Source organism: Staurois parvus, unplaced genomic scaffold (assembly GCF_062004578.1).
Source record: "Staurois parvus isolate SC_StPar_1 unplaced genomic scaffold, SC_StPar_1.0 ptg000596l, whole genome shotgun sequence".
Taxonomy (NCBI): Eukaryota; Metazoa; Chordata; class Amphibia; order Anura; family Ranidae; genus Staurois; species Staurois parvus.
This window is the reverse complement of record NW_028318392.1, coordinates 1,473,127-1,500,098: the sequence shown is the minus strand read 5'-3', so window position 1 is coordinate 1,500,098 and position 26,972 is coordinate 1,473,127. Positions and strand designations below refer to the sequence as shown.

The 26,972-nt window shown below is 39.0% G+C and overlaps 1 protein-coding gene across 2 annotated transcripts in view; it reads left to right on the top strand.

Annotated features, from left to right (window-relative positions):
- DOCK8 (dedicator of cytokinesis 8) overlaps nucleotides 1–26,972 on the top strand; it is a 195,378-nt gene that overhangs the window by 113,198 nt on the left and 55,208 nt on the right. For both annotated transcript variants that reach the window (XM_089692587.1, XM_089692586.1), the window contains exons 15-26: nucleotides 3,300–3,417; nucleotides 6,913–6,983; nucleotides 7,706–7,844; nucleotides 7,946–8,047; nucleotides 10,436–10,531; nucleotides 11,689–11,923; nucleotides 13,697–13,861; nucleotides 16,981–17,141; nucleotides 18,783–18,878; nucleotides 22,238–22,333; nucleotides 22,464–22,613; nucleotides 24,078–24,191. In XM_089692587.1, the coding sequence (XP_089548713.1) occupies nucleotides 3,300–3,417; nucleotides 6,913–6,983; nucleotides 7,706–7,844; nucleotides 7,946–8,047; nucleotides 10,436–10,531; nucleotides 11,689–11,923; nucleotides 13,697–13,861; nucleotides 16,981–17,141; nucleotides 18,783–18,878; nucleotides 22,238–22,333; nucleotides 22,464–22,613; nucleotides 24,078–24,191 (1,543 nt within the window). The remainder of the gene's footprint in view (nucleotides 1–3,299; nucleotides 3,418–6,912; nucleotides 6,984–7,705; nucleotides 7,845–7,945; nucleotides 8,048–10,435; nucleotides 10,532–11,688; nucleotides 11,924–13,696; nucleotides 13,862–16,980; nucleotides 17,142–18,782; nucleotides 18,879–22,237; nucleotides 22,334–22,463; nucleotides 22,614–24,077; nucleotides 24,192–26,972) is intronic.

The following is a 26,972-nucleotide window of genomic DNA, read 5'->3' as shown; positions in this document are numbered from 1 at the left end:
CAATATTTATCTGCCAAAAGCAAACAGTGAATTTATGACATACATTAATCTCAGTTGGCACTATTAAAAATATTCATTTATACAGCAAAGCAGTGATGTACAGTATTGCTGTTATTGAATCTACAGAAGTGGATACAGTGACAAAGTCTATATACATCATTTTAGCACTCATTAGAGTATCTTTTTTTGGAATTTCATGCAATTTGATATACAGTTGTATTTTGAATATACATGTACTGATGGCTTCATACTGTTTAAAACCAGGATCTTACCTTTAACCCTTGGAAAAGGATTCCACTGTACACAAGACTGTCTTGGCCACTACAAGAAGTCTTTGATGCCACTCCTTTCAATGTGGACAAAGCAGACAAGCAGTTGCCCTATAAAGAAATATCTTCTATAGGTAGACTATTATTATATGATTAAATAATTTCCCTTTGATGAAGTTATAAAATATTATTTAATCTAGACCTGCTGGCTGGATTGGAATGCAGCCAATGGCTGCATAGAAGTCTTGATTTAAGGACATTTGGTTAATGTATCTGTCATGACTATTTATGCATTGCTTCTTATAACTTAGGTGGCATACTTATCTCATGTTCTAAGGTGCATTTCTCTTTTGTCAAACTGGGTTAACACCATGTGTGCTGTTATGAATTTCTATGCACATTTTTAAAGCACGTCTCCATGCACATATATGTGCATTTTCATAAATTCTGCACTACTTTGCTGGGTTCTGTCAGCCAATGAAATGTTGAGTAAATTTGAGTTTTCCATGGGAGGGGCTTGTTACCATTCCTTGGAAAAAACACTAAAATGCATATTACATCCATTTTCATGCACTGCCATTGAAATCAATTAGGCCATTGCTGCGTTAAAAAAATGCATGTCCTCTATTGTGGACAACATGCTAGTTCACAGATGTAATAAAGCACGACTGAGAATAATGACAAGGCTGTTCACATGCATTGATACTTGTTAAATCACAAAGGTGTAAACTGGGCTGATTCTCAAAAGGCTATTCCCCCTTCCTTTCTCATTACATTTCTATTAAGTTTTGCTTATTCTCAATTTTATGGAAATAAATATAACAACTTGACTGTACTGACATTATTTTACCTGTTTTCTTTCTGTTTGTATTTTTATTTTTATCATGAAGTGAATCTTTTCACATTTACATGGATAATTAAAATATATCTAAAGCCCATTTTTTTAATTATTTTGGATAAAGTAACAATTTTTTTTGACAACTGTGCCATATTAGGGAGGTTTCCCTTGGGTCCTTGTCCTGTATCTAAATTTATCAGTTAAAAGCATACTAAGAAATTAACTTTCTTATATCTTCTTTTGGTTGATTTATTCTTAAATCTTATTAATAAAATATTAAAAAAAAAAACATAAAACAGTATATGTACTGAACATATGACCTGCCAATGCACGTTTCATCTTTATTATCCAATTAACATAAATTTAAGCCAGTAATTCTACCATGTATGTTTCTATCCATAATAGATAATTTATTTATTTAGTTATTTATTTATTTACCCGGATTAATTTATCAATATTATTAGGCCACTAATAGAAGTGTTAGGTTCAGGAGTAGGACTTTATAGCTTTTTTGTCATTTTGACCAAGATCATCTATAATTATATTGGCTTCATATTGTTAAAAATGTAGGGAAATATAAAACATTGTATCTCACAGTTTAGGTTCCAATGCTGTCAAGTCTGTTGATGTGGCTGGACAAATGACCTTTAAGCCCTGTAGCACTCCCCCCTCAAGGGCCCGTTGATTTGTTCCAGGTTCTTTTTCCAAGATGGTGTAGTGGCAGCCAGGCACACAGCAAAAGCCACTCTTTCTCGCTCAATGAACTGTCTAGGGGTTTGTCTTTTTGAGCTTTTTTTCTTTAATAAACTCGGATGCACACAGCGCAGAAACAAGTGGACACTCTTCCCTTGGTCAGACTTCTTAGTGCAGTCTCCCCAATAGAAACTAAGGGAATCAGCAGCACTGGGACACCATAAGAATGATCCCAATTTAGGCAAACTTGGGCACTTATGCACTTTAGAGATGGTAGCATTACACAATCACTAGGATCCTACTCTCACACTCCTACTACACAGGTCTGTACTCAAAATGTCCCTGGATACTTGGATGCCTCCTTTGAAAATCATACAGGCATTTCTCCCATGAACTCTCCAGATCAGATCCTCAGTGAAATCCCTTGATCAGACTGGTAGGCCTCCCAGCTCTATGTTATCTGGGAACTCAATGAGCTCTTGTAAGAAGAGGAGCAGTCCTTCAGGCTGGGAACTTCTCCTACTGGTCAAGAACAGGGGTGCCTCGGGCTCCAGGCTATTTTTGCCCTCTCCAGCTACTTTCTGAGCATCCTTCCTGAGGGATTGGCTGAGATCACATAAATATTAAGACTGTGGGTTTGCCTCTTCCAGCCCACTACATTTTAGAATCCTCCAGAAGGCAGGGGGGAGCAGTCAAAGCTACAGACAATGAGGCCTAAAGCACCCCAAAGCAATTACAAACTGCTCCACTGATTATAGAGGAGCCAAAAAGGCTACATTTACCTATTCTATTTAGCAGCCCATCTAGGAGAGTGTTATATCCCTTTTAAAAAACAACCTGACAGGTCATGTTCTTGTCTCCAACAAACAATCAAGGTGTATTTACTAGATTGGCGCTCATAGGTCAAAGCAGAGTTAGAGGAGGCAGCAACAAGTTTCAAACAGAATATACTGACAACTTTTTCTTCATTTGTTTGCACCTTCTATCCACTACTGCACTTGTTGACTTAATTCAGTAAGGCTAACTATACACATTTACATTTCTATCATTCAGCCTCAGAAATGAGAGAAATTACTTGTTTTGCCCATCCCCACTAAACAGCGTGGATGGAGGAATCTTCCCTTCTGGCTGTTGTATTCAGACTAGTAGTATGCATTGGCTGTTTAGCCAACATCTGATTGGATGTTTAATTTTTTTCTGCCCAGTGGTTCTGACAGGGCCAACCACAGCTCACATTTCAACTTATTGAACAGACAAAATTCAGGCTGTGTATGGCCATAACAGAAGAACTGTAGGGAATGAGGGGTGCAGTTATTTCTGAGAGGAGTCAAAGGGCTCGCTATAGTTTCCATTCTTTCAGTCTCTAGTTTGTTGGGTTCAGTTGAAAATTAACCCTGCATGTAAGGGCCCGTTAAGTCTATTGGTTCATTGTGATTGGGCTGCCAATGCATCTCAACAGAACTTCTTTACTAAAGCAATTCTTTTTTTATCTCTTTCAGGAACTTGCTCTATGTCTATCCACAGAGACTGAATTTTGCAAATCGCCTTTCATCTGCAAGAAACATTACTATCAAAATACAGTTCATGTGTGGGGAAGATCCCAAGTGCTCTCTGCCGGTAACAGCATCAATTTGTTTTTTAAAACTTTGCTTGCTTTATCCTAAAATGGACTCACATTATGCAAATCATTTGTCCTTCTTAAAGAAACTTACTTAGAGAAATATGGGGGTTGTCATTGCTGAGTTTTTTCTAAAGCTGGCTATACACTGGTAAAAAATAGAACAGTGGGTGACCCTGTCAGACACCTCCTGCTCAACATCCTTTGGGTGGAAAATTGTCAGCCCAGGAGTGGCAGAATCCAATTAGATCCAGCTGCTGTTCAGGTAATTTGACAGCTGTGATAATACAACAACAGCAGCATCAAGAGATTAATCCATCCATACTATGTAGCATGGATGAAGGTACACCATATTGCCAAACATATTAAGACACCCCTCTAAATCATTGGATTCAGGTGTTCCAATCACCTCCATGGCCACAGGTGTATAAAATCAAGCACCTAGGCATGCAGACTGCTTCTACAAACATTTGTGAAAGAATAGGTTGCTCTCAGGAGCTCAGTGAATTCAAGTGTGGTACTGTGATAGGTTGCCACCTGTGCAATAAGTCCATCCATGAAATTTCCTTGCTACTAAATATTCAACTGTCAACTGTTAGTGGTATTGTAATAAAGTGGAAGCAACTGGGAACAACAGCAACTCAGCCACAAAGTGGTAGGTCACGTAAAATGACAGAGTGGGGTCAGCGCATGCTGAAGCGCACAGTGAGCAGAAGTCGCCATCTGTCTGCAGAGTCAGTAGCTAAAGACCTCCAAACTTCTTGTGGCCTTCAGATTAGCACAACAACAGTGCATAGAGAGCTTCGTGGAATGGGTTTCCATGGCCGAGCAGCTGCATCCAAGACTTACATCACCAAATGCAATGCAAAGCGTCTGATGCAGTGGTGTAAAGCCGACCGCCACTGGACTGTAGGGCAGTTCTCTGAGAGACGTGTTCTCTGGAGTGATGAATCATTCTCTGTCTGGCAATCCAATGGACATGTCTGGGTTTTGGTGGTTTTCAAGAGAACGGTACTTGTCTGACTGCGTTGTGCCAAGTGTAAAGTTTGGTGGATGGGGTATTATGGTGTGGGGTTGCCTTTCAGGGATTGGGCGTGGGCTTGGCCCCTTAGTTCCAGTGAAGGGAACTCTTAAGGTCTCAGCATACCAAGACATTTTGGACAATTTCATGCTCCCAACTTTGTGGGAACAGTTTGGGGATGGCCCCTTCCTATGCCAACATGACTGGCACCAGTGCACAAAGTGAGGTTCATAAAGACATGGATGAACGAGTTTGGAGTGGAGGAACTTGACTGGTCCTGACCTCAACCCGATAGAACACCTTTGGGATGAGTAAAAGTGGAGACTACGAACCAGGCCTTTTTCGGCCAACATCAGTGCCTGCTAAAGATCATGTGCGTGTAAAGGCAGGTGTCCCAATACTTTTGTCAAAATAGTGTATCTGCTTGTTTTTTCCAAAAAAATTAAAATTAAAAAAAAAAAAAACATGTGTATAACCAGTTTAACCACTTGCCTACTGGGCTCTTTCACCCCCTTCCTGCCCAGGCCAATTTTCAGCTTTCAGTGCTGTCACACTTTCAATGATTATTCTGCGGTCATACAACACTGTACACATATGACATTTTTATAATTTGTTTGAGACATATAGAGCTTTCTTTTGGTGGTATTTACCGCCTTCCACCCGCCATATAGTAAAATGACGGACGTAAGGCTGTTCTCTCGTTTTGGGAGGACGTCATATGACGTCCTCCCATTCTAACCACGCATGCGCGGCTCCGGGAGCGCGCAGCACGGCGATCAGTGGTGGGCTGTGTCCCTCGGACACAGCGTATCACCTGTCAATGGAAAGAGCTGAAGATGTCGGCTCAGTCATGTGATCAGCTGTGTCCAATCACAGCTGATCACATGTAAATACGAAAATGTCGGTTATTGGCATTTCTCTCCTCACGAGCTGTCACGCTGACAGCTCGTGAGGAGAGGAGAGCCGGTAATCGGCATTCCTCGGAGGGGACATGTACACAGATCATCAGAGCACTGAGGATCAGTGTGCCCTGATTATCTGTGTAGCCCCATCAGTGCCAGCTATCAATGCCAATCAGTGCCAGTCAGTGCCACCTATCAGTGTGCATCAGTGCCACCGATCAATGCCCGTCAGTGCTGCCTATCAGTGCCACCTAACAGTGCCAGTCAGTGCCACCTAACAGTGCCAGTCAGTGCCGCCTATCAGTGCCAGTCAGTGCTGACTATCAGTGCTGACTATCAGTGCTATATATGAGTGCTGCCTTTCAGTGCCCATCAGTGATGGTTGTCAATGCCCATCAGTGCCACCTACCAGTGCCTCCTCATCAGTCCCCATCAGTGCCACCTATCAGTGTCCATCAGTGCAGCCTATCAGTGCCCATCACTGCAGCCTCATTAGTGCACATCAGTGAAGGAGAAAAATCATTTATTTACAAAATGTTATAACAAAAAGTAAGAAAAAAACTTTTTTTTCAAAATTTTCAGTGGTTTTTGGTTTGTTTAAGAAAAAATAAAAAACCCAGAGGTGATTAAATACCACCAAAATAAAGCTCTATCTGTCACAAAAAAATGATAAAAATTTCATATGGGTACAGTGTTGCATGACTGCGCAATTGTCATTCAAAGTGCAACAGCGCTGAAAGCTGGAAATTGGCCTGGGCAGGAGGGGGATATAAATGCCCTGTAGGCTAGTGGTTAATCAATACTGTTTTTTTTTTTTTTTGCTAAACAAACAAAAAAAGACCAATAATTTTGAAAAATAAATGTTTTTTTCTTATAGTTTCTGTTATAAAATGTAAACAGGTAATTTTTCCCCTTCACTGATGTGCGCTGATGAGGCTGCACTGATAAGGCTGCACTGATAGGCTGCACTGATGGGCACTGACGAGGAGGCCCTGATGAGGCTGCACTGATGGGTACTGATAGGTGACTCTGATTGGCACTGATAGGTGGCTCTGATGGGCACTTATAGGCAGTACTGAAGGTCACTGATAGGAGGCGATATGTTGCCTCCTCACCACCTGATTTAAACCCATGATTGCCATGCAATGCATGCAATTGTGACATGGTAGTATGGCAATTACAGGTTTATATCAGGTGTGAAGAGGCAACACTGGCTGACACTGTGCCTGGTGATCTTTGACTTTTCACATGTTCAGGTAGATCTCCACCTCTTTAAGGTTGCCTACCACTGATCTAAACTCATGTAAAAAAAAATAAAATCTGAATCTGACTAAAATAGGCTACTAACTTTGTATGTTATCATTGTCCTTTGCACAGCTCCAGGGCTTGTACAAATACATGGTAACAGAACATAGTTGTAACATTGCATTTTGGTTGATTGGCAGTCAGTTGAACTACAGATTAGTCCGCCATGGAATGTTGGGCTTTATCTTAAAAATTAAGTTATGGCTTTTTTTTACTGACCACTGAAAAATGTAATTGATTGTTATTGTATGTCTTTGAATTTATAGGTAATTTTTGGAAAATCTAATGGCCCAGAATTCCTGGAAGAGGTGTACACAGCAGTTACCTATCATAATAAGTAGGTCTAACAGCTACATGTTTCATATTTACCAAAACTTTGTGGTCCCACCATTATCAACACTAACCAAGCCTAATCAGGCCATTTTCACCCTGGCTGCACCTACATTCCCACACAATGTTACACACACAGTCTCAGGATGCCCTCTTAGTAATAGTGCAGAATTACACCAGCTTGATTTCATGTTGAGCATAGACAAGACTAGCCTTCTGCTACATTCACTTCTAGAGTAGAAAGGTTCAGCCTGCCACAATAATGCATATGGTAAGCTTTTATTTGATAAGATCACATAATTAAATTAAATAACTGGTATTAACCAAGCAGGAATTATATTGCTTTATTCTGGATGCTCTAACTGATTTATTTTTTTCACTATATATGTAAATAAGCCCCCAAAATATGAAACAAGGGAAAAAAATTTTAATCTTTCATTCAAACATTCAAAGCAAGAGAGGACATCAGAAATGGGATTTGGTGTTAGTGTTTTTCAGACATCCTTGAAAAGTAATTTCCTGCTTTGCAAAGTATTTTCATGGTACTCTTAGAGCAGTTTATGAACAGATGTTGGACACATGGTATAGTATCATTGCAACCAAGTAAAGAAAAACATTTGGGACTCTCCAAAGGCAGATAACTTTGTTTGGACAAATGTCAAGAAGTTTATAGATGGTAATTAAGAATAAGTAAATAATCCTTATTGTAATTTGTTTCCTATATTTTAGGGCCCCTGATTTCTATGAAGATGTCAAAATTAAGCTACCTGCAAAACTTACAGAAAAACATCACCTGCTGTTCACATTTTATCATATCAGCTGTCAGCAGAAAGCTGGTACTTCAGTGGAAACTGTCCTGGGGTATTCTGTAAGTGAAATAGCAGGACATGTTTTCATCTTTAATTATTATTATTATCATAATAATTAACAAAAATAAAATATTTCTTAACCAAGTGCTTTTTTGTCTAGTGGCTGCCAATTTTGTCAAATGAACGACTTCAGACTGGACATTACTGCCTCCCAGTGGCCACTGAAAAGCTGCCTGCAAATTACTCTATGCATTCTCCAGAGGTAATGCAATACATCTTAAATCTCATAGACAGAAAGTTGGTTATTTACTCAAGCTTGAGCATGCAAAATCTGGTGGAGCTCTGCATAGAAATCAAATCAGCTTCCAGTTTTTATTGTCAAAGCTTAAGTGATCAAGCTGACATTAGAAGTTGATTGGCTACCATGAACAGCTGTACCAGATTCTGAGTGTTCCAGTTTTAGTAAATCTCCCCCAAAGTGTTACAGTAGATTCTGTGTTGTTAGCTGTGGTTCTTCTACTAGGAAGGCATGCCATCTTAACTTCCACCTTGCATGTGTGGATGCTATAATTATAATCCCTTTTTCAAAGTTGTCCAAGAAGGTGGAGAATGAAATCCTGCAAAAATATTGAAGAAGAGAGAAAGAGGTGTTCCTTGTCTAATTCTGTCCTATTGGAGTTATTTAACCTTCAGGCTAACATTTTACCGGGGTTCTCTCTGGTTGTCACCCCACCCAATGTTGTATTTTCTGTTCAAAAAATTTTATTCAAGTTGTCCATACAGCAATACAGGAAAATGGAAATCATATGGTAATTCAAAGTGTCAACTTTATGCAATAGGCTAAGGTCACAATGTTAAACCTAAATATCATACATTATAGCAAAGGAGCATAAGCCAAGGAGTACAGCAACCATGACATATTTGAAGAACAATGTATCCTTTGCATGGCATTAAAGAAATGAAACAAAAGGGTAGGGAAGTAAGCAGGTGGACATGGGTGGGGGAGAAAGGAGAATATCCATGGCTGCCAAATTGTATTATATTTGGGGACATGGTCATGTAGGGTGGCACCAATGTTTCCATGGATCATGGCATGTGTGACTCAATTTTTAACTTAGAGTAGACTGAGAGTAGAAATGTGGCATTGTTTGTTAGCAGCTGTTGTAATTTATAAAAGCAGCTTTAATTGTGCACTGGTAATGTCTTGTGGGCATATATTTAGAATAGTTATAGTGGGTTCTGGAGGAACAGATTTACCAAATGCTGTGGAGAGGTCAAAAACCTCCATCCAGACCCTGTAAACAATAGGGTACATCCCCAATGTTGTAATTTATAACAACTCAGTATACATGCTGTGAAGGTGCATAGAATGTACTGCATGAAAGGGATTTATCTTAGCACAGCCTTACTTGTGTGGCTCCTTTTGTTGTCACTGCTGTAGCACAGTCTAATCATTATTAGAGATGAAAAAAATCAAACAACAGACTATACTCAGCCCAGCACTATCAGGGGCCCCGTTCTGTCTTCACAGACAAATCCAATCTGTATGAAATGGAAACATAGGGAGACAAATAGGAACAAAAATGGAATGGAATACCAGCAAGCATCTACACACATATCACCAAAGTTCGATATTCCTGACTGTATAATACATTGTGTTAAGGTGAGCATGGAAGGTTACCTAAATATCATATGCTAAGCAAGCCCTCCACTCTGACATTGTTCATGCTACACATACACACTAAAGTCTCTTTTCCTTACCAACAAGAATTTACAGGCGTACCTCAGTTTACGAATTGAATTTGTTCTCTGGGACTTTTTGTATTGCGAAAAATTCATAAACCAAAACACGGAATGTATTGAAAATCAATTAACCCATTCCGGAGGTCAGAAAAAAGTAAAAAAAAAGTCTTTTATCTGTTCAAAACTCTTTATAAAGTGCACTTTAAAGGCATAAATAATATACAGGGACATGACTAAAAATGTATTCGTAAATGCATTGAAAACCAATTATCCGTTCCGGAGATCAGAAAAAAGCCAAAAAAAGTTTTATCTGTTCAAACTCTTTATAAAGTGCACTTTAAAGGCATAAAGGGACATGAAAAAAAAAAAATGTGTAAATGCATTGAAAACCAATTAATCTGTTCCAGAGGTCAGAAAAAAGTCAACAAAAGTCTTAATTGTTCAAAACTCTTTATAAAGTGCACTTTAAAGGCATAAATACTGTACAGGGACATGATTAAAAAAAAATTTGTAAATGCGTTGAAAACCAATTAATCCGTTCGTATTGCGAAAAAAAAATTTGTAAACCGAGCTATTATTTTCAATGGATTTTCATTCCTAAGTCGAAAATTACGTTAACCGAGGTGTTCGTAAACCGAGGGACGCCTATATATACATACAGTATTATATATATATATATATATATATATATATATATATTTATTTCTTAGATGTTGTGGCTGCATTCATTTTTTGCAATATATTTTTTGAGTTTAGATATACTTTAAACTTATTTTGGACCATAGACACAACTATCTATAGGATAGCCAGATAATCAAATGAGCTTACTATATCAGATTTGTTAAACTACCATTATGTTAAATATGTTACAGTCACCCAAATGCAAATGTATGTGTTTTGTTTGTAGAGATTACCAGCACAACCAACACCTATAAAGTGGGTGGAAGGACACAAGGGAGTTTTTAATTTGGAGGTACAAGCAGTTTCTTCTGTACACACTCAGGTAATATACAAGAAAGTACCAATGACCTCTTTTTACTAACACCGCAAAAATTATTTATCCAACAATAAAAAAATATGTATCCACGAATAGTTAAATTTTAACTCTAATGTTTCAATGGTATGCCTAATGTCTTTGGCCCCATTCACACAAGCACTCCTAGATTGTAAGCTCCAAGGAGCAGGGCCCTCGAAACCCTCGTGTACTGTATTGTTACTGTATTGTCTCATGTACTGTCCCCCACTATAATGTACAGCGCTGAGCAAACTGTTGGCACTATATAAATACTGTATAATAATAATAATAATATGCAGGTGTTATTATTATTATTATTATACAGGATTTATATAGCACCAACAGTTTGCTCAGCGCTTTACAATATAACGGGAGACAATACGGCAACAATACAGTTCAATACAAGAGGGTTAGGAGGGCCCTGCTCCTTGGAGCTTACAATCTAAGAAGGAGGGATTAGTGGTACAAAAGGTAGTAACTGTGGGGGATAGATTGGTAGGAGAAGTAGAAGATTCCATTATTAGCTGAGGGCAGGATAAGCTTCCCTGAAGAGATAGGTTTTCAGAGAAGCTCTGGAGAAGTCCTGGAGACAAGCATGGGAGGAGAAGACAAGGGACCTAGAGAGCAGGAGGTTGTGCGAGGAGCGGAGAGTAAGGTTTGGGTGATATTTGGAGACAAGAATGGTGATGTAATTTGGGACAGAGTTATAAATGGCTTTAGGTGTTCTGTGCATTCCCTTGCAGGCAGCCCCATTTTTTCAATTGGGATGCAGTGGCTGCGCGGACACACATTGCTGCTCCCAATTTGACAGCTGTGTGAGTGGGTGTGCACGGCCCTGAATGCAGATTCAGCATTCAGGGCCATGAATCTGCACCAACATGACTGTCATATTGGGAGCAGTGGCTGTGTCTGTGCAGCTGCTGCATCCTAATTGAAATTAATAGGACTGACTGCATGGGGATGCATGGCAGATCCTCGTGTGGTCACACACAATGTACGCTATAGTACATTGTGTATAGTAATAATATTTTCAGTTTTATAAGAAATGCTGTAAATAAATATGTAAAAAGAAATACATGGAATATAAATATCCAGTCCTGAGAAATAAATTGGAAGTATACATACATTTAATATATCATTTTTAGGACAATCATCTGGAGAAATTCCTCACTCTCTGCCACGCACTGGAAGGTCCAGTAACATTTCCGATCCGCGTTCTGGACCAGAAGATCAATGAGAACTCCTTAGAGCATGAACTAAAACTCAGCATCATTCAATTAAGTTCTTCCAGACTGGAACCATTGGTCTTATTCCTTCATCTTGTCTTGGACAAACTTTTCCATCTTACTGTGCAACCCATGGTGATCGGGGGTCAGACTGGTACGAACACTAAAATGCATCTTTCTTTACCAGTTACTACGCATTTTCATTGAGTAACAGTTCACATTTGTAGACGTGTTTTCACTTTAATACAGTAATGGTAAAAATGTTCACACAGGGAGAAGTGTAAGTCCCTTCTTTTCAATTAAGGCTCACCATACCTGTTACAATATGACCATACAATCTCTGTAAAATCAACTTAAAATCTACCAAAACTATGTAATAAAAAGGTCTACCCAAACTATCCAATCAATTAGTAACCAATTAGGCAGACCCTTGCACTATATAATTTTTTATATATTGTAGAACTAGATTGTAATGTGTGTGGTGAACTTTAGTTGATTGGAATCCGTGCTGCAGCCACTACCGCCATTATAGCTGTTTGCTTTTATTTCACTACTATGAAAGTCAATATGTAAATCCTTGAAAATCTACAGATCTTGGAATAAATATATTCATTGTTTACGGATGTTGCCCCCATATACATCTATTATAGTGTAACCACTATGATATGTACGCAGCCCTTTCAGAAAGAAAAGTCCGGTTGTTGATCAGACTCCCAGTGTGGTCACCTCTCTGCTTACAGCCTGTGACTGGACAGTGGGGTAACAGCAGTACCATGATGAGTCTTTGTGCCCAGTCTGTTGTCCCTTTCTGTCAGCATGTTCCTTGTCAAAACATGTGCAGTGTAGCACACCTCATTGGTTCCTGTTGTTGGCACTCTCTTAGCCCAAGTACAGGGAATTGCAAGCAGCTAATATCTAGACCAGGGGTGCTCAACTGTCTGAAGAGTGAGAGCCACCTAAGTGATTTGGTAACCAGTGGCAGGACAATGATATGAAATAGTTAAAAATGTGGAATTTTTATTTTGAATAGTAGCCAGCTTTCAGTAGTTGCAGGAGGAAAATAGAGAGGATCTTTTCCTGTAAAGCTGTCCCACTGCCCTTCCTGTTCAAGTGTAAAACAGAATGTGACAGGGAGGCCGCATGGGCTTCCTGAAGCATGGGGCGAAGTCGCCATTGCGACCCCTGACACTACACCAGTAGTTGGGGATGTGTATGGTAAACACACTCAATCAGGGGCGGACTGACCATTTGGGAACTCGGGCAAGGACACAGGGGCCTCATGATCCCCTATTGCCCGGGGGCCCCATAAATTGTCAGTCCGCCCCTGCACTCAACTATGGCCCCTAAATGTAAACAAGCCCTTACTCTTCCAAGGCCCCTATAATGCTGCTTTCACACTGATAAGCTGTGGTTTACCCGCACCATGAGTACAGAGCAGTGTACCTGCAGCTTTCCTGCGGATTAATTGCGCTGTGCCATAGACTTCTATTATATCTTGCAGGTGTGGTGCACTTTCTGAAAGCACACCAGAGCTCCCGCATTCAGTTTGAGGTGGAGGGATCTTCAGAGGGATCCGAGAGCCACATGTGGCCCACGGACCACAGTTTGAGCACCCCTCATCTAGACAGATTCAGGTATTTACACTAGCTGCATTTTAAAAAATAGTTTTTAATACATTTATTTAAGAAAAAATTGCAATAATGGTATATGTATATCAGACTGGAACTCAGCTATAAAGTTTTTCAAATAGTAATGAAAAAAAGTAAAAGAGAAAAAAAATGATTCCTTCCTAAGTTTAAATTTTAACTCTATACATTATATTCTCATTGAGTTCCCAATAAAAAAAAGGACTGTATTACTATTGCAGACAGCAAATGGTAGCACTTTTGACTACGTTCTGAAAGACTGTATGGTTCTTTCTTTGCAGCAACCTTTTCTCAATTTACGTTTGAATCTGTGGTCTCCATTGTGAGTAGCCTTCACAATAGTAAAGATCTCATCAAGGATCAGCATGGAAGAAACTGCTTGCTGGCATCCTATGTGTATTATGTGTTTCGTCTGCCAGATGTCCAAAAGGACATGTACATAGCAGGTATGGTCCTGTAGCCACATCTAGTCATGAAAGTAATTTTTGCATATTCTTAATAACAGGTTAATATTTTATTGCACTTAAAATTGAATAATTTTTTTAAGTGTTTTATGATGTCACCGTGCATGTGTTTAGTGTTACAAACACTAGCAAGAAACTATAAGTACACAAATTCTGTATCCCATTCTTTAACTCTTCATGTTCATTTATTTTATACTGTGCTGCCCTGCTAACAGCTGACAGCTAATTAACAAAACTGATAGAAGCACCATTATGTTTTATTCCAAAACTAAATTTTCTTTTGTGAATAGTTCTGTAAAACTGCAATACAATTACATAAACTGAAGTTACGGTATGATTGTAACTACTGTATGTCTCTCACAAATGCATACAATGAACACATTTTTTGCAAAAAGCTACCTACAAATCACATTTAATACATAAATGCTATATGAATATATATGTGACTTTAACAAACACAACAAATGAGCTTGCAGGCATATGTGTATCAAAAAGAGAATTCTAGGAAACCTTCACTGGTGTTCTTAACCAATTCAATACCAGGCAATTTTACACCTTCCTGCCCAGGCCAGTTTTCAGGTTTCAGCGCTCTCACACTTTGAATGACAATTGCGCGGTCATACAACATTGTACCCAAACTAAAATTTTATCATTTTCTTCACACAAGTAGAGCTTTCTTTTGGTGGTATTTAATCACCACTGGGGTTTTTATTTTTTGCTAAATTAACAAAAAAATACCAAACATTTTGAAAAAAAAAGGTTTTTCTTTGTTTCTGTTATAAAAGTTTGCAAATAAATAATTGTTCTTCATAAATTTAGGCCGAGATGTATTCTGCTACATGTCTTTGGTGAAAATAACCCAAATTAGGATGTATTTTTTAGTTTGTAGGAAAGTTATAGAGTTCACAAACTATGGTATAGGTCTGAATATTAATAAATCCTGAAGTACTGACAGCCAATCTAATTTCTTGAGGTCCAAGAATGTCAGAACCAGGGGCGGACTGACCATTTGGAAACTCGGGCACTGCCCGGGGGCAAATGGTTAAGGAGGCTAAAATGGCTGCAGTGGTAGATGGGAAAATCTTTATTAACAAGACACTCCCAAGATGCTAATAAAAATAGGTGCAGTTGCAGTGAACACCCAATAGATGGCTCCCAACTCAATACAATGATGATATACAGAACATACACTATATTGCCAAAAGTATTGGGACACCCTGCCAAATCATTGGATTCAGGTGTTCCAATCACCTCCATGGCCAAACATTCTACATTAATTTGTTAAAGAATGGGTCACTCTCAGGAGCTCAGTGAATTCAAGCGTGGTACCATGATAGGTTGCCACCTGTGCAATAAGTCCATCCGTGAAATTTCCTTGTTACTAAATATTCCACGGTTAACTGTTAGTGCTATTATAACAAAGTGGAAGCAACTGGGAACAACAGCAACTCAGCCACGAAGTGTAAGGCTAGGTAAAATGACAGAGCGGGATCAGCGCATGCTGAAGTGCACAGTGCACAGAAGTCGTCAACTGTCTGCAGAGTCGATAGCTAAAGACCTCCAAACTTTGTGTGGTTTTCAGATTAGCGCAACAGTGCATAGAGAGCTTCATGGAATGGGTTTCCATGGCCGAGCAGCTGCATCCAAATCTTACATCATCAAGTGCAATGCGAAGAAACAGATGCAGTGGCGTAAAGCACGCCACCAGTGGACTCTAGAGCAGTGAAGACGTGTTCTCTGGAGTGATGAATCATGCTTCTCTGTCTGGCAATCTAATGGACGTGTCTGGGTTTGGCAGTTGCCAGGAGAACAGTACTTGCCTGACTGCATTGTGCCAAGTGTAAAGTTTTGTGGAAGGGGGTTATGGTGTGGGGTTGATTTTCAGAGGTTGGGCTTGGCCCCTTAGTTCCAGTGAAGGGAACTCTTAAGGCGTCCGCATACAAAGACATTTAGGACAATTTCATGTTCCCAACTTGGTTTGGGAATGACCCCTTTCTGTTCCAACATTACTGCACACCAATGCACAAAGCAAGGTCCATAAAGACATGGATGAGCAAGTTTGGGTTGGAGGAACTTGACTGGCCTGCACAGAGTTTTGACCTCAACCCGATAAAACACCTTTGGGATGAATTTTAGCGGAGACTGCGATCCAAGCCTTCTTGTCCAACATCAGTGCCTGACCTCACAAATGTGCTTCTGGAAGAATGATCAAACATTCCCATAGACACACTCCTAAACCTTGTGGACAGCCTTCCCAGAAGAGTTATAGCTGTTACAGCTGCAAAGGGTTGGCCAACTCAATATTGAACGCTACGGACTAAGACTGGGATGCCATTAAACTTTATGTGCGTGTAAAGGCAGGCATCCCAATACTTTTGGCAATATAGTGTATATGCTGATACAACATACAGTATATGGCATATTGGAATTTTTTAAGAGACAAACTATGGAAAAAGGTGCATGTAGTGTAATGTGAATATTGTATACGGTTGATTTACTAAATGCAAATAGGCTGTTCACATTGCAGAGGAATTTCCCCCAGAATTTAGCAAATGAGGTGAAGCTCTGCTGGATTCTATAATCCAATTATGTGCAATCAAGTGAATATTCACCACTGTCACTAAGAAATTCCCTTGTAAAGGCCTATATGCCTTCAGTAAATCATCCCCTATATGTTTCTTTTAATCTTCCCTAGACATACAGTATATTTTAAGAGAAATGCATGTGTCAACTCAAAAACTCCAGTGTCTTTGAAGCATGCCGGGAAAATGTCTGCAGTTCCAGTAAATGATTTTGCACACTCTTATGAATGTTAAACATACTTAGTAAACCACAGTTATGTAAATCTGGGGAGATTATACAGCTAAAACACACAGATTATTTATAGCAGATGGCAGGCACATCTACAATTCTTTTTTTTAACACACTAGCTATTTGTGTTTTTTACTTATTTTGTACATTATTTGTACTTTTATGTAGACAACTACAAATATTTATACAGATTTTTCTGTAATTAGGTAGATTTCTTTTTAAGTTCATTCTTTGCTGTTTACATCAAAGACTTGTAGTAGATCACTCACCTTTTTTCGTGCCTTTTTAAGGTGCAAGTCTGTCTGAGATGCGTTACAACACTGTGGGCCGTACCACAGCTAATACTGTAGGTTCTAAACTAATGCAGTCCAGGACCATGAGTTCGAGCAACCCAGATATTGCAGGAATGCAGAGTGCAGATGAAGAAGTTAAAAACATTATGTCCTCCAAGGTGAGTTAAGACGTTACCTTTAATCCTTTTTTCCTGTGAAAGCACTTTAATTATCATAAAATGCTGTTTTTTTACCTTTTCTGTGGTATTACATACCTAGTTATACTACAGGTATACATTCATTAAAATATGATATGATACTCTTTAACTAGTATAAATACCTTGATAACAGGCTTCTGTACATCCCTGAGAATACAGGTGGGAGGGTCAGCACTCTAAGTCAATCAGGTCTTTGTACAGGCGTACCTCGGTTTACGAATTTAATGCATTCTGCAGGACTTTTCCCGTAAACCGAAATGCAGTTTCCCATAGCAATGCATTGAAAACCAATTCATCCGTTACGGAGGTCATAAAAAAGTAAAAAACAATCTTATCTGTTCAAAACTCTTTATTAAGTGCACTTTAAAGGCATAGTACTGTACATGGACATGATTAAACAAATAAACCATTTGGAAACTCAGGCACTGCCCGAGGGCCCGGGGTCAGTAGGGGGCCCCATGAGATGCCCCTGGTACCTTTTTCATAGGCTTTTTTGAGTTTGGGCAAGGACACAGGGGCCCCATGATCCCCTATTGCCTGGGGGCCCCATGAGTTGTCAGTCCGCCCCTGGCCTGTACCATGCTTTTAGTCATAGTGTACACTTGCTTAGGAAGTGATGACCAGTGTACCTCTGCTCAGAGGCGGACTGACCATTTGGAAACTCGGGCTCTGCCCGAGGGCCCGGGGTCAGTAGGGGGCCCCGTGAGATGGCCCTGGTACCTTTTTCATAGGCTTTTTTGAGTCTGGGCAAGGACACAGGGGCCCCATGATCCCCTATTGCCCAGGGGCCTCATGAGTTGTCAGTCCGCCCCTGCCTCTGCTACTCCATTGTCCCGTCATAAGCTGAAGCATGTCCTGGACCAGGAGGTTTATATGCAGTGTACACTGCAGAAGAGTCAAAGACCTAGATGAACTACAAATAAGAAGAAGGGCTGAACCAGACTTCCCTAAATGGTGTGACATGTTTGTTTGTTTTTTATACTCTGCATGTGTGTGTGTAATCAAAGTTGTATGGATCTCCACTTTTGAGGTAAAGTAGAACCAAAGGCAAAGCTTTGTTTGATCACTTTGTATAGAGCAAGGGAAGGTCATAACCCCATCACCTATTTTTTTTCGCCATCTGTGTCCCATTTTGGAGATTTCGCTTCACTTCCTGTCTCATAGCCAAACAGGAAATGAGAGAATATCCCTGCAAATTAAAGGAATCCCTTGGGGACCCCCAGTGTCCCATTGGAAGATTTCCCCTTTATTAATTTTCTGGGGACAACACAAAATTTGGGATTTTATTTTACTTTCACTTTCAATGATAATGGTAAGCAGGACAAATGTAGAGAGTGAATATCTTTAACAGGGGCACAGACAGCAATGAACACTGACAGGGATTCCAATCCCTCTCCACTGTGTCCAAAACTGAAAAAAAAAACCTTTTTGCCTTTAGTTATACTTTAACCATTGGCAGTGGGAAAATTACATTTGACATGTTTATGGTGACATACTGTCTTAGTAGGCCATCAGCCTTCAAACTGGTATATATTGTATGCAGCTCATGTGCTTTTGTCATCTTCAGTCTCTGATCCCTGGTGTTCTGGTAATTCCCTTTAGGTTTCTAGTCGTACCTGCAATCGCATGTCTTATTTTGTTGAATCCAGCAATGACTTGCAGTCTGCTGTTTCCATCACAAGGCCATCCAGCAAAAAGGTATTGTAAATATTTCATACCCGAACTCCATATTGAAATATTAGAGCATTTACTTCCTTCACAGCTGAAAATGTTTTTATCAATCATGGAATTGAAGGGCTCTATATTTTAATATCAGGACATTCATTTCCATCACAGCTGAAAATGTATTTATCTCTAATTAATCCAAATTGCTGAAAATGATGGAAAAATATTTAGGCATGGAAAAAGAATATGTATCTACTAATATTGATAAACAGATTGGAATTTGTGTTCTAAAGAATGCTTTTACAGTGAGTCATGCAGGAGTAGACATGTGCGATTTGTTTAGTTTTTAATCGAAATTCGGAGAAATGTTTCCTAATTCGGAAATTCCGAATCACAATAGTAACGAATGTAAACAAATCCTAGGAAATAACGAAACTACATTTGTCCAAAATAACAACAATCAAATTTGATTTGAATTTGGAAACAAATATGAAATGTAAACATATTGCAATTCTTAGATGTAAAAAATTCAGCAGCCACGTTTGATTCGAAAAAAAATTTAATTTGAATGCCAATTTGAATTTTCAAATTCTCATCAAATTGAATTCAGTTCAGTCAAATTGAATTCAATTCAACCAAATTCAAAAAATTTGTATCAAATTTGGAAACGAATAAACAAAACAAAACTAAATGAATTCAACTAAACAAAATTAGTTAATTAACAAAACAAAACTATTTTTTTCATTCTGCACATGTATATGCAGGAGTCAATGCTCCAAGCCTCCACTGCTGCAAAGCTGAATAGGTGCCAGTCTAAGGACGCTGTCCTTGGTCCATAAAGATACACTTACATAAGGAGAAGCAGCACACCGATGACCTAACTTGGCTCAGTAAATTTCTATTCAGCCATTCATGCAACACAGCTCATCCCCACCTGAAGACCGCCCCTCTCTTACCTGTTTCACCCTAATGAGCTTAAGCTGCCAATAGATGGATCAAAATTCAGATGGCTCAGCAGGGGCTGGCCAAATTTTGATCCATCTATGGTGGTTCTAAATCAGTCTAAAGATTAACTTCTGTTGAACAGGACTGTTGAAAAACGTTTATCGATCAGAGGCTTTCAGGCAATCAGCTGCAGCCACTGATCAGTGTATTCTAACAGGGGAGGAGTCAGAATACAGAGGCACAGCAGGGAAGATTCTACCTTGCATTTTTTTAAAGTGTTACTAGACCCAAACAGTAAAATCAGTCTGTATATGCAGTAAAGCATGCTTGATATACTCAGTGTGGAAACTAAGGGGTTAATCCTCTGCATTGTGTAAAAATACTGTTTGATCCTGACTTCTCTGATCCTCCCCTTCTTCCAGTGTCCCCCTCTTATATCCTGATAAGTCATGTGGTGTGGAGTCTCCCTGCACATTCTCAGTTTGCTGTGTATTGCTAGAAAGGGTTTTTTTTTTCTTGGGAGAGTGCATGTGATCAGCAGAGGGCCAATCAGCACTGTCCAGACAGTGGTCAGGGGCTCTGTATCCTCCTAGAGCAGAAATAAAACTCATCCTACAAGCTTTAACCAGTAATCTGCTGGACACTGATAGAAGTCACAAGACTGCTCTAACTGCTGATGAGAAAAGGTATTTAGCAGTTTATATTTACTTAAATATTTGCATTTCCATGTTGTGTGTACTGTGGGAGACCAGATATAGTGAATACAGGGTCCTGGGTTTAGTAACACTTTAATGTATAGAGTAAGCACACCACATAGCCAAACTGATTTAGCAATAAGTTTGTATTAGACATATACAGTACATACAATCACCAGCAGGTACAGATAACCAAGTATGTCATCTAACATCAAGCATAATACAACAAGATGTACACGCCATTGTTGTATCACAGCAAAGAACATGCATGCATATAGGTGCAATGAGCTTCGCTTAAAACATAGAAGAGCTGATGTTCAGAAATATATACAAGAATACAGTACCCAGAATAGAGTAAAAAAGGAAAGCTGAGCCAAACCCTGGTGAAAAGAGAGAGGAGAAGGGAAAAAAAAACATTTTGGGGATCCAGAGAATCTCAAGAACCTCTTACCTAATTTCCCACTGGAGCACGTCTCTTATATACACTGGTTGCTATTGTCAGCTACTTCCCCCAGTTGAATGTGACACCACTTCCGGTTCCTGTTTCTGGGAGTGACATCACTTCTGGTTCCTCCCTGCTCCCATAATTTTTCAACCATAGCATGGCTGGACCAGCTTCCTCCATCCACCTTTGTTGTCAGATAAAAAAAAACCCCATCTATGGCCAGCCATAGACATCATTTCTATAACTAATCCCATAAAGGTGAAACATGTCAGAGAGGGGCAGTCTCCAGGCGGGGATGAGATGTGTTGCTTGAATGGCTGAATAAATATGTAGTGAACATCATCGAGCTTCTCCCTTGATGTCAATGCTTGTGCAGTGTTTGTAAATTGGTTTGGTGTATGTGTAGAAACAAGACTCTGAGTTATATATTTAGTTGCAATGTGTGATTATGTTTGTTTGTAAGAGACGATAGTGCATATTAAAATAAAGTTTCTTATCAGGGAACCTGCAGGACTGCTTGTCTTGTGTTCTCAGATCTGCCTCTGTTGTTATTGCTTTGTTATTGAATTTCACTTTTCTCTGGTGGAATAGGTTTAGTTGTGTCTGTCTACTTATCACGGTGGTCTCTTATTGTGACCTTACACATATCAATTTGATCATTACAATTGATCATTTTATTGTGACTAAACTTATCAAACTGAATACAATTATAAACCAAAGACCCTTTATTTGATCGATTCATTGAGGTCTCTGCCAAGTTTATGGCCTGTGGGGAGTTTGGTTCATTAGTGATCAAATATATGTGGATATGTCAGAGAACTTGTCATGATTCAGAATGATTAAATGATAGGATCTGATAGATTGCTCACATTTATAAACTGGCATTATATTTGCCATCAATTTTTCATACAATCCCAAAATGCATGATGATCTCTGACAGCAGGAGACTTGCGCAGTTGAACCACACTTAATTTTAAATTGGATAAAATCCTAAGGAGATCGATGGCATTTTTCTTTCATGAATATTGTGCTTGTTAACATACACATTCAGATGTACATATTATTTGAGTCAAAGAGTACACATTTGAAATTGCATACTCCACTGGGCTTATTCAGTTAGGTAGTGCAAAATGTAATGATGATATTAAGCAGTCAATCTGAGCTCATGTCTTATAGGATCTGACTACAAAAAACTAAACTCATATAGGCAGTCCAGCATTGGTAGTCCTTATTTTTCATTATATGTTTATATGAATGCATTTTTTATGTAACCTTTTTTAATCTTTTTTTTATATATTTTGTAAAAGCACTTTCATGAGGAACTGGCTCTGCAGATGGTAGTTAGCACCAACATGGTGAGGGAAAATGTCTTCAAGTACGCATGGTTCTTCTTTGAGCTCCTGGTAAGTTCCATATTGTCACCTATAACAATTCTCAAAGAACTCAAAGATAAAAGTTAAATCCTCCTTTCTTTTGGTTTAAGGTAAAGAGAACTCAAATATAAAAGTTAAATCCCTCTTTTTTTGGTTTTAGGTGAAGAGCATGGCTCAATACATCCACAATGTGGACAAACAGGAGGTACCCAGAAGAAGCCGTTTCTCAAATCGTTTCAAAGATGACATAAGCACTATAGTGAATGTAGTCACTTCAGAAATAGGAGCTCTTCTGAATAAACAACAGAAGGTAAGTGGCAAGTACAGTGAAGGAAATAAGTATTTGATCCCCTGCTGAGTTTGAATGTTTGCCCACTCACAAAGAGATGATCAGTCTAAAAATCGAATGGTAGGTGTATTGTAACACTGAGAGACAGAATAGCAACACAAAATCCAAAAGAAATGCATGTCTAACAAATTATGCACTGATTTGCATGTTTATAAGGGAAATAAGTATTTGATCCCCTTCACAAAACATGACTTGGTAGCAAATCCCTTGTTGGCAATTACAGAGGTCAGACGTTTCCTGTAGTTGGTCACCAGGTTTGCACACATCTCAGGAGGGATTTTGGCCCACTCCTCTTGGCAGATCCTCTCCAAGTCATTAGGTTTGGTGGCTAACATTTGGCAACTCAAACTTTCAGCTCCCTCCACAGATTTTCAATCAGATTAAGGTCTGGAGACTGGCTAGACCACTCCAGGACCTTAATGTGCTTCTTCTTGAGTCATTTCTTTGTTGCCTTGGCCTTGTGTTTTGGGTCATTGTCATGCTGGAACATCCATCCATGACCCATTTTCAATGCCCTGGCTGAGGGAAGAAGGTTCTCACCCAAGATTTGATGGTACATTGCCCCGTCCATCGTCCCTTTGATGCGGTGCAGTTGTCCTGTGCTCTTAGCAGAAAAACACCCCCAAAGCAGAATGTTTCCACCACCACGTTTGACAGTTGGGATGGTGTTCTTGGGGTCATAGGCAGCATTCCTCCTCCTCCAAACACGGCGAACTCAGTTGATGCCAAAGAACTCTATTTTGGTCTCATCTGACCACAACACTTCCAACCAGTCCTCCTCTGCATCATTCAGATGTGCAGTGGCAAACTTCAGATGGGCCTGGACATGTGCTTTCTTGAGCAGAGGGACCTTGTGGCACTGCAGGATTTCAATCCTTGTTAGTGTAGTGTGTTACCAATCATTTTCTTGGTGACTGTGTTCCCAGCTGCCTGGAGATCATTGACAAGATCCTCACGTGTAGTTCTGGGATGATTCCTCACTGTTCTCATGATCATTGACACTCCACGACGTGTCTGTGTACATAATTCGTTTTAATGATAATTTATTTTTCCCCTTTGTTTAGACTTCATTTACATGCTTGTACATGCATATACATGCGTTTATACGTGTAAGTGCATGTTCCAAGACACAGATTTTTGGATTCTGAAAGCAGTTCATGTTTATGCACCCATGTGAATGGCTTCACTAAAAACAACGCAGCTGCATTCAGATCTATAATTGCAAATACTTGTATATGCGTTTTTTTATGGCCATGTGAATGAGGCCTATTATTGTATAATCCTGGTGCAACAACTGTTATTTCAGACCTGTGCAATGGTTGAAAATAGCAATCAATATAGCCAACAATGCATGTGTTTTAGCTAAGTACATTAAATCTAATATCCTTCCCCATGGGTTATTTATATTTATATTTTTTATTGCAGGAAGTTGAACAAGCAGAGAAAATGAACATAAGTCTGGCATTTTTCTTGTATGATTTACTTTCCTTGATGGATCGAGGTTTTGTTTTTAATCTCATCAAGCATTACTGCAATCAGGTACAGAAGTCTATGATAATTATTAGCAAAAAGTAGTAGAAAAATACACATTGAAGCACACAATAACACAGTGGAATGTGAAGTGTGGGCTTAGCTGTCTCATTCTTCATACTGATTAAAGTACTTTTGTGCAGTTGTCAGAAAAAGTTTTTAGAAATGTAGTTCCCTTATTCCAGAGTTAAATATTTGAACCATGAGAAGATTTGCTTTTGTAGTCTGTTTTTGACTTACTAGCCTGTCACAAAGCCTATAATAAAGACTAGTTGTCACAGTTTTCCTGTGTGCTGATAGTTTCAGTGACAGCAGGTAAAAGTTAACTGTCAAGCAGGTGGTTGTAACCCAAAGTTAGTTTTGCCTGAATTATTACAGAAGAGCTTTTATCTCTATTTTATTTTAAGCAAATTTTGGATTTTGTTTTTATTATAACCCAGTCAATTAGGATCCATCAAGTGCAAAAAGATTAATAGAGAGAAAATTACAGGGCTTGCTTGGCACAATGACAAATAATGTATATTTCATCAATTTCAAGTACAAGATATGAAAAAAAAAAAAGAAATGTGCAATGAAAGGCTTTTGTTCCATCATGACTAATCTATCAAATGTTGCATTCCAGTAAAATCCATTTCCACCTGTTTGACAAATAAATTATAGGAAATTTGATGCTAAAGTAATATGATGATCTTTGTGACTAATATTTATTAGCTACCATTCCCTAGCATACAGTATATACTGGCAGCTGAAGTGTTCTCTTTGGCCAGTGAGAAATGTTTTTATTGTCTTGATGTCATTAAGTACTGGGTTTGCCAACTTAACACAGCACATCGTTGCTTAAAATTGAAGTGCATTCTAAAAACACAGCTGTATCTGTAGCCCCATTCCAATAACATGTTCAGTATGATCATTTCTCTTTGTACCAAAACAGTAGGAAATGGTGTCTGCGATTTGGATTGTTTTACTGTCTTTCCTTAAAGTGTTCTAAAGCCGTATTTTTTACCTAATATAAAAAGGAGGCTTATCCTTGCTTGTTCTGTGCCCGAAAGTCCTCTTCTGGGTCCCCCTACTCTCTGCTCCTCTTCTGGGTCTGCCACCATAACAAGCTGCTTGTTATGAGGGCAGACATGCAGGCTTGCTCCCAAGCTGGGCTGTGTGCATCCATTGACACACACAGCATGGCTAAGTCCCACTCCCCGCTCACTGGATTTGATTAACAGCAGCAGAAGCCAACAGCTCTTGCTGTTATCAATCTGCCCTGTGAATGCAGGAAGAGAGAGAGCAGCACTGCAGATGGGCACTGCACTGGTTCGCACGCAGGTAGGTATTAATGGAAGAGGAAGCAAACAGATAATGATAGTTTTTTTTTAATTTACTGCAGATTATTCTAAAAAACCTTGTGAATTTAAAACCACTTTAAAATATTATATTTGTTAGAAAGGTAAAGTCACACTTAGTTTTTTATGGTATTTTAATTTATGCTATTTAAGTAATAAATAAATAAATAATGTAAACATTAAAGTCTTACTAAACCCAGGACCCTGCATTCACTATATCTGATCTCCCACAGTGTACAGAACATGGAAGTGCAATTATCTTAGCAAATATAAACTGCTAAATACCTTTTCTCATCAGCAGTTAGAGCAGTCTTGTGATTTCTATCATTGTTCAGCAGAGCACTGGTTAAAGCGTGTAGGAGTTTTATTTCTGCTCTCAGAGGATGCAGGACCCTTGACCTCTGTCTGGACAGTACTGATTGCCCTATGCTGATCACATGCACTCTCCCAAGAAAAAAGTAACCTCTCTAGCAATACATACCAAACTGAGCATGTGCAGAGTGTCTCCACATGATATGTCTTATCAGGAGATAAAAGGGGGACACTGGAAGAAGGGGAGGATCAGAGATGTCAGGATTAAACAGCATTTTTACACAATGCAAAGGATTAACCCCTTAGGTTCCACTGTGAGTATATCAAGCGTGTTTTACTGCATATACAAACAGATTTTACTGTGTGGCTTTAGTAACACTTTAAGGGCCAGTTCACACCATAGAAATGCAGTCTGGATGCATTCCAGATTTGTTTCTCTATGAGCGTTTTTTATGTGTTCTGGTGCTTTTTTTATGTGTTTTTGATGCATTTTTCATTTTTTCTCCTTTATTTTTCTTCAACTACGGACATGTGCATTCCGGTGCGTTTAGGTGCATTCCAGTGCGTTTTTGGTGCATTTTTTATGTGTTTTACTGCATTGCAGTACAGTTCAGTACAGAAAAAAATGCAGCATGTTCTACATTTTTTTAATGAAAATGAAACGCACTGGATCTGACCACACTGGTGTGAACTATGTCATTGGAAACCATGTAACCTTTTATCAATGCATTTTTGATGCAGAAAAAAAATGTTCTGAACTGCATGTGGTGTGAACTGGCCCTATATTTCCATTTTTCCATTTATTGATAAACAAAGAAGCAAATGATATGTACATCTTACCTGGTAACATAACATAATCTCAAAATTATTTCCAAAAACTATACCTTTACATTTTAAAGTTTATAGGGATTTTTTTTTCTTTCACCATCCTATACATGAGTGGAATCTGGTAAATAGCAGAGTAGCTCCGCCATCTGCAGAAACTGACATAAACATTTTAACAGGTTCTCTTTAGAGATATAACCAGACCTGTTATTACAAAGCAGCAAACATATTGTGTAGATTTGGGGTGTTTAATGCTTTGCATTGCACTCCAGCCAAACACTTTCTATCCACCAGGGCTGCAGGGCAAATATTCAAA